Source organism: Microtus ochrogaster, unplaced genomic scaffold (assembly GCF_000317375.1).
Source record: "Microtus ochrogaster isolate Prairie Vole_2 unplaced genomic scaffold, MicOch1.0 UNK4, whole genome shotgun sequence".
Taxonomy (NCBI): domain Eukaryota; kingdom Metazoa; phylum Chordata; class Mammalia; order Rodentia; family Cricetidae; genus Microtus; species Microtus ochrogaster.
Genome location: NW_004949102.1, coordinates 16,241,371 through 16,252,776, shown reverse-complemented (window position 1 = coordinate 16,252,776; position 11,406 = coordinate 16,241,371). Strand labels below are relative to the sequence as shown.

General features: G+C 47.2%; 1 protein-coding gene across 3 annotated transcripts in view; it reads left to right on the top strand.

Annotated features, from left to right (window-relative positions):
* Dennd2a (DENN domain containing 2A) overlaps positions 1-11,406 on the top strand; it is a 101,121-nt gene that overhangs the window by 44,248 nt on the left and 45,467 nt on the right. For all 3 annotated transcript variants that reach the window (XM_005365856.2, XM_013353276.2, XM_026788567.1), the window contains one exon: positions 10,278-10,405. In XM_005365856.2, coding sequence (XP_005365913.1) covers positions 10,278-10,405 — 128 coding nt within the window. The remainder of the gene's footprint in view (positions 1-10,277; positions 10,406-11,406) is intronic.

The window sequence follows — 11,406 nt, the reverse complement described above, 5'->3', positions numbered from 1 at the left end:
TTTTGTTTTGTTTTTTTGAGACAGGGTTTCTCTGGTAGCCTTGGCTGTCCTGGAACTCATTCTGTAGACCAAGCTGGCCTCTAACTCAGAGATTCCTGCCTCTGCCTCCCAAGTGCTGGGATTAAAGGTGTGTGCCACAGCGACCTGGCAAGAGCTCACATTTTCAGATGCAGACTGGGAATAGGGAGAGGCTGTGGACTCTCAAAGCCCACCTCGTGACACACCTCCTCCAGCAAGGCCACACCTGCTAAGCCTCCCCAGACAGCACTACCAGTTGGGGACCAAGTCCAAGCACATGAGCCCACGAGGGAATTCCCTTTCAGATCACACCATCCTGCCATGTGGGGAATGAAGTCCAGTCTGCTCCTGTTTTAGCGAACGAGTGAATTCAGTTTGCTCATATTTGAAGATTTTTGTTCCGGTGTTCCACAAATGAGGCGGAGCTACACTTGGGTGGTTTGTTCAGTTTTATTTACAGCGTGTCTGTGTCTGCACACACATGCATAGGCCATGGTACACACGTGGAGGTCAGAGAACAACCTGTAGGAGTAGCTTCCCTCCTTCCGCCATCCATCCGGATTCTGAGGACCAAACTCGGGCCGTCAGATGTGGTAGCAAGCCATCACCTGAGAGCCTTTTTAAAATTTTTATTTTTATTTTTACTTTTAGCAGGCAGGGTTTCATTATTTTGTGCACTGGAAACACTAGGAATGTTAAGCACACAGGCAGAAAGGATGTGTACGCATGTTTTCCACCCAGAAGCTGGGAGTGATGCTCTTAATAACCAGGTGACCTTTGCTATCTGTAGGGCCAGGCCTCACCCAAACCCCCCAGAATGTTTAGCCCAGACTCTCCCTACTCATTTATCTTTGGCTTTGTTTCTCAGTCAATAGAACCAACCCAGCAGTAGTAAAGGTGTCTCATGCACTTCATAGCCTGCTGACCTCTGTGCTATGTGGGTCAGAGACCACACCAGATCCTGGGTCCTTAAGCCATAGACCCATCTTCATTGTAGAGGTCACCTGTACTTTGTAGGAGAGTTTTGATGTAGTCACACTTTAAGCTTTATTGTGCTCTCGGGGTTGATATAATTGTTTCAGGAAACTTTTTTTTCCAAAATTATACTCTACTTACGTATGTCTAAAATAAACTGCCTGGGGTCAGACTCTAGAAGTTTTGAACCTGAGCTGGCTACTTCGTGCTGAACCGAATTTCTTCTTGTTGTTTGTTGTTCTTGTTCTTTTTTTGTTTTTTTGTTTTTTTGTTTTTTTGAGACAGGGTTTTCCTGTGTAGCTTTGGAGCCTGTCCTAGAACTAGGTCTGTAGACCAGGCTGGCCTTGAACTCACAGAGATCTCCTTGCCTCTGCCTCCTGAGTGCTGGGATTACAGGTGTGCACCACCACTGCCCAGCCCAAGTTTCTTTTTACCTCACTTGGATAATATTTCTACTTATAGGAACCCCCACAATGTAGCCTGGCTGTCCTGGAACTCACTGTGTAGACCAGGCTGATTTCAAACTCAGATTCTCCTGCCTCTGCCTTCCAAGTGCTGGGATTCTAGGAGCCATTTTACCAGCCCACTGTATTTGTTCTGTTGTTGTTGTTCTTTGTTTGTTTAAATTCTTTTAAATTAAAAAAAATTATATATGGGATGGAGAGGTGGCTTAGCAGTTAAGAACGCTGGCTGCTCTTCCAAAGGACCTGGGTTCAGTTCCCAGCACCCACAGGGCAGCTCACAACTGTCTATAATTCCAGTTCTAGGGAATCTGACACCTTCACACAGATATATATGCAGGCAAAACAAAGACCCATGCACATAGAAATAATTTTTTTAAAAATTATATACATGGGTGTTTTGCCTGTGTGTGTGTGTGTGTGTGTGTGTGTGTGTGTGTGTGTGTGTGTGTGCACCACATGCACGTCCAGTACCCACAAACTCCAGAGAGGGTTTCAGAGCCCCTGGAACAAGAGAAGCACAGGGTTGTAACCAGCCCTGTCAGTGCTGGTAATTGAACTTAGATCCTATGGAAAGACCACCAAATGCTCTTAACCTGAGCCATCTCTCCAGCCTGGTTTTTTGTTATTGTTGGTTTGTATGTTTGTTTGTCTTATTAAATTAATACTGTGTGTGTGTGTGCGTGCGTGCGTGCGTGCGTGCGTGTGTGTGTGTGTGTGTGTGTGTGCGCATGCCTGTGGAGGTCAGAAGAGAGTGTTGGATCCTTTGGAGCTGGAGATAACTGATGTGGGTGCCGGGGCATAGAACTCGAGTTCTCTGCAAGAGCTGCTGCTCTGAACTGCTCAGCCGCTTCCCCAGCTGTTCTAGTTTGTGTTGAAGGAGGAGCTGGCTTTGGTGCCAGGGATTAAACCCAGGGCCTTCTCCATGTTAAACTCATGTTCTTCCACTGAGCCACATACCCTCAGCCTCCATCTCCAGTTCTAAGTCTTTTCCAGCCCAGCCCCAAAGCCTGGCTGCCTTCATTACCTCCTTCTTCCCTGAGCAATGCCCCTCCCTCTTCCCTCCTCTCTCCCTGGGGCAATCTTTCCTCTGTGTCGTGGTTGGACAGACAGCTCAACCTGGTGAATCTTTATTCTTGTTATCTTTTTTTCTCCTTGCTACAATCTGCTGTTTTCAGCCTTCTATAGCATTTTCCGTTTAAGCAGCTAAAATTACTTTGTTTCAGTCCAAAACTGAAATGTGTCTTGGCTAGTTTAGATCCGATCACATGAGCTGCGTTTCAACAGTCTGACTTTAGGCTCTTCATTCTGTTTAAAATACTACAATGGAGGTGAGCAGGGCAAGGTGTTCACTTTCTACACCTTAAAAAAAAAAAATGTATGCTCTTTGTTATGGTCCCATCTCCTAGAGAAAGAAAAACGGTTTACCCTGCATTTGGCAGACGTCCTGCCTTCTCTGAGTCAGGAGAGCCAAGACTGAAGAAAGAAATGATGAAGGATCCCGAGGCCGGGAGGGTTTGGGGTGACACAGCCAGTCTGGGGGCTTTGCAGACTGAAGTCACTGTGTTTTCATTGGCCAATCAGCACACCCCAACTGAGCCACACCAGGGGATGCTGATTCTTGGTTTGAGGGAAATGCCTTTTTTCCCTCTTCTCTCTGTCCTTTTCCCTCCTCCCTTCCCTCACCTGCCTCCTTCCTTTGCTTTTCTCCATCTCTCTAAAACCCCCAAGAGATTAGCTGCCAAGACTTCAGTCCTCGACCTAACCCCTCACATGTCAGGAAATTCCAAAGATAAGCATCCTCCAGTCACATGAGCTTGGCTATGTATGTTTATGGCACACATTTAATAACCCTGCAGGAATGCCTTGAGGCTGCCGTGAAACTAACGTGATTTTTTTTTATGTAAGTGCCTCACATTCATAGGAACCGAATTTCTTCTTGTTGTTTGTTGTTCTTGTTCTTTTTTTGTTTTTTTGTTTTTTTGTTTTTTTGAGACAGGGTTTTCCTCTGTGGCTTTGGAGCCTGTCCTGGAACTAGCTCTGTAGACCAGGCTGGTCTCGAACTCACAGAGATCCGCCTGCCTCTGCCTCCCGAGTGCTGGGATTAAAGGCGTGCGCCACCACCGCCCGGCTTGTGCAACAGTTTTTAAACCTTTATGAAACCAAATAGCTCCACCCACTTTGATTTTGACTTTTCCGCCGATGGTTTGAACACCGAATAGACTTGTGCTTTCCCTGGGGCTTCCTCCACAGGCCTTGGGAGCGGAGGCAGCCGCAGACGCCACACCACTCTTAAGGGATCTGTGCTGTCCGGTCCATCACTGCCACGCTGGGGCTGGCAGCTCCACGGCAGTCTGACTGGACAGGACCCTGAGCTACCATCCATTTGTCAGTCCAAGTTAACTCTGTAGCCTTGCCGCCATGTCCCTGTCAACATGGGTGCCAGTCTCGAGGCAAGCCTGAGATGCCATGCATAAAGCATGACTTAGTTTAAGAACTTCAGAAGAGGGCCGGAGAGAGGCTCAGTGGTTAAGAAGAGCTCTTGCTCCACTGCAGGATCCAAGTTCAGTTCCCAGCCCCCATCTCAGGGGCTCACAGTCCCCTGTAACTCCTGCTCCAGGAGATGCACTAACTCTGTGGCCTCTGCAGGCACCTGCACACACATAAAAATGATAAACGTGGACCTTTAAAACTATGGTGGGTGTTTGGTCTGCATGTGTGTATGTGCACCATGTCGGTCTTCCAGCACTCAGGAGGCAGGCGGATCTCTGTGAGTTCGAGGACAGCCTGATCTACAAGAGCTAGTTCCAGGGCAGGCTCCAAAGCCACAGAGAAACCCTGTCTCTGATGGGTGCCTGTGGAGATGAGAAAGAGGGTCCTGGAGCCCCTGGAACTGGAAATGTGGATGTCATAAACCACCCGTGTCCTGCACGAGAGCCACATGATCCCCAAGTAAATCTGTTAAAAAGAATGTCAAACTGGGCTTGGTGGCATATGCCTATAATCTCAGCACTTGGGGGCAGAAGCAGGGGGATCTCTGTGAGTTCGAGACCAGCCTAGTCTATAATAGTGTATTCTAGGACAGCCAGGGCTACATAATGAGACGCTGTCGCCAAAAAAAAAAAAAAAAAAAAAAATGAATGAATTAGTTTGAGGTTGAGAGTAAAATTGTTTTGAGAAGCTTGGTTTAACAGAGATTTACTTCACCAGTGTCTACGCTAGAAAACAAAGAGGACTTGGTTGTTGTTCTGTGTTCCGAGAGCCTTTATTTTGTGTTACTTCTCACCAGAAAATGAGGATCATTGGGTCTCAGACACTGTTAGTAGGCCTTCAGGTTTTTGCCTCTAGCAACTTCAGAATTTTGGGTCTTATATTAAGATCTTTAATCATAGGACCAGGACAGATGGCTCTATGGTTAAGAGCACTGACTGCTCTTCAGAGGACCTGGGTTCAATTCCCAGCACCCATATGGCAGCTGTCTGTAACTCTAAGATCTGACACCCTCACACAGAGATACATGCAGGCAAAACATCAATGCACATAAAATAAGAATAAATAAATTACTTTTTAAAAAAAGATCTTTAATCAGATGGATTTTTCTGCAGATAAGAGATACAGCTATTCATTTTTCCTTGCACTGTTTGTTGAAGAGGCCGTCTTCTAGTTTATGTTTTTGACACATTAGTCAAGATGCTGTGGTTGTGTGTTTACTCTGGGTCCTTCTGTCTGCTCCTTAAGTGTTTACATGTCTGGAGTTTTGTGTTTTTGAGACAGAGCTGTACTCTGCAGCCCTGGTTGCTATGTGGACCAGGCTGGCTTCAGCTTTACAAAGGTCTGCTTGCCGGAGCCTCTACAGTGCTGAGATTAAAAGTGTGAGCCACCACATCTGACTAAACATAGCTTTCTTGTTTTCATTGATAGCTGGGCATGGTGGTGCAGGCCTGTAGCCCCTGCCTCAGGAGGATTGCTGTGAGTACAAGATCAGCCTGTACTCTGCTTCAAACAAAAAAAAATCAATTAATCAATTAGATAATTAATCAAATAGTTAATTAGTCAAATACTCATTTACTTATCCAGCCAACAAATCTACTGTGACTGTATTTAGTGTTAGATATGAGGAAGCTGACAGAGACCCTGCCCTGCTAGAGAACCCGGACTGACAGCAGGACAGCTGCTGGGTGAGGCTCCGCCTGACTCCAAGAGCCACGTGCTCCCAGGAAGCACAGATGCTGTGGGAATGTTCAGCAGGTGAACCCAGCCTGCTAGGGCACAGGGTGGCCTTGAGAGGAAGAGTGTGTAGATGCTTGGCGGGAGGGGGTGGCAGATGGAAGGCCGGTGAAGGAGCTGATAAAGGTTTCTTCGTGCTGGAGGAACTGAAGGCCAGGGGTCTGGACAGCGTGGGATAAGGTCCCCAAGGATGGATGAGGAGGCCGTGGGGTCTAATGTAACCAATCCTAGAGCTCTAGAGACAAAAGGAGCACTGGGAAGAAACATGGCACAGCTTTGAAGGGGGCAGTCATCAGGTTTGCATCTGTTAGGGTTCCCCTTGGCGACAGAGTGGGTGTTGTGGTCAAGTTGTGATGTAATTCCAGTGAGGGCCCTGGAGGAAGTGATCAGTTTCCAGTGGCTGGGGAGGTAGAAAGCGGTTAGTTGGTTAGGTGTAGGTGGGCCGGGAGAAGGGGCTCAGCAGAGTGCCTGCAGCTTCAGGCATAAACTCTGGTTGGCTTTCCAGGGGGCAGCTCTAAGAAAGGAACCTCTTTTGAGACATGTTAATTTTGAGGTTCTTGCCCTCTGCCTTAAATTAGCATTTCATTTACAAAAGTATGGAAAAGTCATTAGTAATCCTCACACAGTAATTGGACATTGGTCATGATTTTTTAAAAATTTTTTTTAAAGATTTATTTATTATGTATACAACATTCCTTCCATGTATGTTTGTATGCCAGAACTCATTATAGATGGTTGTGAGCCACCATGTGGTTGCTGGAAATTGAACTCAGGACCTCTGAAAGAGCCATCAGTGCTCTTAACCTCTGAGCCATCTCTCCAGCCCCCTTAAAAATGTTTTTTGAGACAATTTCATGATATACTACAGGCTGATCTCAAACTTGAGATCCCCTGCCTCAGCCTCCTGAATACTGGTAATAGACTCCCATGGAGGGAGGGCTAGGAAAGAAAGGGACTAGGAAGGAGAGAAATAGAAGAAGAAATTCACTGGAGATGGATGCGGCGTACTGGGGATGTCTTCGTTGCTCGCCGAGTACCCTGAAGACCTGAGTTTAGTCCCTAGCACCACACAGAGCAGGCATGCTCTTCACAGCAGCAATCCCAGCACTTGGGAGGCAGAGGCAAAGGAAGCAGAAGTTCCAGGCCATCCTCAACTCCACAGTATATTGGACCAAGCCTGAGCTACAAGGGAGTTCATTGCAACAGTGAGATCAGGGTCACATCTCTAAAGCCAGCTGCAATGTGGTCATTGGAGGACCTGGGAGGCAAGGAAGTTATAGGGGGTCACATTCTCTCCAACTGTAAGGCAGGGACTCCTTGCCTTTACTTCACTGGTTCGGAGCACAGTGTGACCCACAGAAGGCATTTAGCACACCTGTGGGTGGTGTGGTGCCTGAGTGCTGGGCATGTTTAGCTAGAGACCTGATCAGTTGTGCTTATCATCCATTCGCCTTTGAAATAACCTTCTCCTCCAAGTTACTACATAAAGATGCTAAAACATTTCTCAAGTTCAAAGTTGTTCGTACAGTGGACCAGTCATTCATTTGAACAGGTTTCTCTTACCTGTGTTGTGGCCGGGCCGTTCTCACCCAAGAAAAGGAGACCAGGATGAGCTCCTTAGAGTTTTTTTATTAAGCCACACAGACCCTACTACAAATCTAAAGAGGCGGCCCCGAGCTGAGTGAGTAAGGGGGTTTATACAAGAAAAAAAACCACAAGTTTGTTACATCCCCCCTACTATAGCTGTGATAGCTGTTAGCAAACATGACAGGATATGAACTTTTTTGTTTGTTTTGTTTTTCCATACAAGGTTTATAGCCCCTGGCTGTCCTGGAACTCGCTTTGTAGACCAGGCTAACCTCGAACTCACAGAGATCCATCTGCCTCTCTGCCTCCCAAGCGCTGGGTTTAAAGGCGTGCACCACCACACCTGGTGGCTGAGGATGTGAACATTTAACTTTTTTATTTATTTATTATGGATACAATATTCTGTTTGCATATATGCCTGCTAGAAGAGGGCACCAGACCTCATTACAGATGGTTGTGAGCCACCATGTGGTTGCTGGGAATCGAACTCGGGTCCTTTGGAAGAGCATGTAATGCTCTTAACCGCTGAGCCATCTCTCCAGCCCCAATTTATTTAACTTTTAAGGCCAGGACAAAGTCGTGTCACCAAGGCATCACTGTTTGATAGGGAAGAGGTTACAGAAGCAGAACAATGCAGGTGTACATGCCCGAGGGACAGCCTGACCTCAGGGATGGCCCCAGGTCAGGTCAGGATTTAGCAAATATACTTCCCTCACTTCGCCTGAACCTCAGCACCAGAGGACAGAAGTCCCTGCAAGCCAGCCATTGCACCAGTGATCCTGACACAACAGTGATAAGCCAGACCTTGGAATAATTGGAGTTCTGCTTTTCTCTTGGTTCTGGAAACTGTTCGTGTGAAGTCCGAGGCTCCTTCTTGCTTCTCTGTGGATCTTACTTTGTTTTGATTTACAATGTTGTAAAAAGATTTCACACTTTGGTCACTTGAAAACCAGCACCTTACTTAACACAGAGATGGACTCACCATTAGGAAACCCTGTGGTAATTCATTTTACAAGATAAGCTTTGCCGCAGAGGCAGGAGGATCACAAGTACAAAGGCCAACCCGGGCGACATACTGAGAGACCCTCATACATACAGGGAACCCAGTATGATGGAGCACACCTTTAAACCTGGCGCTTGGGAGGCAGAGGCACGAGGATCTCCAGCCTGGTCTACAGAGCAAGTTCCAGGACAGCCAGGGCTACACGTAGAAACCCTGACTTGAAAAAACAAAAACAAAACAAAAAGCCAGGGACCAAGGGTAAAGTGACAGGGCACTTGTTTAGTGTGCTCAAGGCTGTGGAGGGTTTGCGATGTAATGCTTGTTTCTGACTTTGTTTTGACTTTCTATTACATTTATTTATCTGTGGGTCTGTTTGAGGAGAGGTGCTCGGGTCGCGTGATGCAGGAGTGGAGACGAGTTGCAGGAGTTGTTTCTCGTCTTATGCTGTGTGGGTCCAGCAGGTTGAACTCAGGTCATCAGACTTGTTGGCAAGCACCTTTACCCGCTGAGCCATTGCATGGCCCTCATCTTCCTTTGTTTGTTTTTGTTTGATGTTACTGTGGGGGTTTTGTTGTTTGTTTGTTTGTTTTGGGGCAAGATCTACAGCCCAGACTGGTCTGAAACTCGCTCTAGCGAGTAGGATCGGGACTATTGACAATTCTGCCTCAGCCTCCAGAGTTCTGGGATTATAAACATTCATCACCATGCCCAGTTTTTATTTGTTTTATTTTTATTATTATTATTATTATTGTATTGTACTTAAGGTTTTTTAGACAGGTCTCACAATGTCGTTCTGACTGACCTGGAATTCACTATGAAGACTAGACTGGCCTAGAACTCACGTAGATCTACCTGCTCCTGCCTCCACAATGCTAGGATTCTGCACCATAATACCTAGCTCCTGGCTGTGTCTCATTATGCAGACCAGGCTGACCTATAACTTGATAACCATATCCTCCTGTCTTAGTCTCCCAAGTGCTGGAGTTGTAGACATGTACTCCATGCCTGCCTCCAGATCAGTTCTTCAAAGAAAGTTCATATTCTTAAAATGTAGTCTTTCGCCGGGCAGTAGTGACACGTGCCTTTAATCCCAGCACTTAGGAGGCAGAAGCAGGAGGATCTCTGTGAGTTCGAGGCCAGCCTGGTCTACAGAGGGAGTTCCAGGACAGCTAGAGATACACAGGGAAACCCTATGTCAAAAACAAACAAACACACTCGGGAGGCAGAGGCAGGCAGATCTCTGTGAGTTCGAGACCAGCCTGGTCTACAGAGCTAGTTCCAGGACAGGCTCCAAAGCCACAGAGAAACCCTGTCTCAAAAAAAAAACAAAAAACAAACAAACAAAAATGTAGTCTTTCTAGATGCTGCTTAGGGTATCAAAACCTTTTATGTGTCAGGATTCAAATGCAAAGCATACCTTATATGTTAGCATCTTGCTCCCATAAATATGGAAAAAAAAATCACAATGGAATTAAGGTGTGTCTTAAAGTCCAGAGCATCCAGCAGTAGCCATTTGGATAATGGTTAATCCCATCCCAGCAAAGCCCAGGATCATCTAGGCTAGTAGTTGTACTGTAAGGAAGAGAGCTGGGTCCTTGAACTCATGCCCTGAAGTATACAGACATCTTTAGTTGTTAGGGTGCTGCTCCACAAACCACACCTTCACCCCAGTATCTACCATCAGAGTACTTACTAGTCTAGGCAAAGAACAACCAGAGAAAGCAGCTAACACTATGTCCTAGACCGGACCCATCTGCTAGAGCTCCAAGACTTAGACCCTTTGTCCTGCCTGGAACCCTCAATGGAGGCAGAAGAGGCTCATGGGGGCTGATAGCGCCCCTTTGGGTTTCTGCTACAACTCAGGCATCTGCCCTGGCTTCCGGCTCTGCAGCCCTGGCCTGAGAGCTCTGAGTTGGCCCCTTTGCCCTGTGACCTCTGCTGTGTTCGGAACCAGCCTCAACTGATTCACATTCTCTTTTTCTTTCCTTCCGTGGTGCGCAACCCAGGAAGTCCTATGAGTTTGAAGACCTACTGCAGTCCTCCTCTGAGAGCAGCAGGGTGGACTGGTACGCACAGACCAAGCTGGGACTCACACGCACTTTATCGGAGGAGAACGTCTACGAAGACATTCTAGGTAAGAGGCCAAATTCTGTGTGGAGGGCTGTGAGTGAGACGGACAGAGTTGGCACGGAGGTTCTGCTCCAAACACACATGCATGCACTTGAAGACAGATGTGCCGTTAATGTATGAGAAAGCAGCAGGTAGGCGAGCTGGGAGGGGGGGCCTCAGCGGGCTGAAGGAGGAACAGCTGGCGATGACCAGCCAGCTGAGCAGGCAACAGGGTGATTTGAGAAACAGAGCCCCCCTCGAGATCCAGGGTAGGATCCTGGCTCTGCAGTTGTTAGCTTTGTGACTTTAGCTGGTGGCACAAGGGCTCAGAATGTGAGTTCTTTGTCCATCTCATGATGATGGTGGCTGCCTTGCAAAGTTGCGTTAGGATTGATGAGAATATATAACAGGACTCTCCGCCATCAGCTGTGGAATGGAGACACTGTGGGCCAGCATGCTTTTTCCATGAGAGCTGGACTCCGGCAGGGTAGCAGAGCAGAGCCTAAATGACGTCTGACGAGAAAAATAACCTTGACGGAGCCCTAACCTCCTCGGCTTCCAGAGAGGACTTAGGTCCATGGTTTATTTCAGAGTTCAGGAATCTGCAGGGGATAGCTCCATTTCAGCGAGGCGTGAGCTCAGACCTGAGTCTGCTCGTGATGGCAGAAGAAAGGAGACGATGTATGAGCCCACAGGCCATGTCTCAGCGCCAGTTATCCTGCTTTGACTGTCACTGTGGCCCATTGCAAAGCCAGCAACTCGAGAAGTCAGGGTGCTGGACATGCTGGTCTCATATGAGTCAGAGGATCCGCCTGTACCCTGGGTCTTTAAGCGTCACTTAGGAACTGCTTTCCCAGAACTGGCAGGAATGAAAGAGAAATACCAGGCTGATATAAAAGAAAATAGTAAAAATAAAAGCAAACCTTGCTTGATGTGAGCCACCTTAGAAGAAGTGTGCTGGATAGGATTCTTCTCAGTTAGAAGACACTGAAAACTGTTTTGTGTCACAGGAATAGCTTGTAGTTT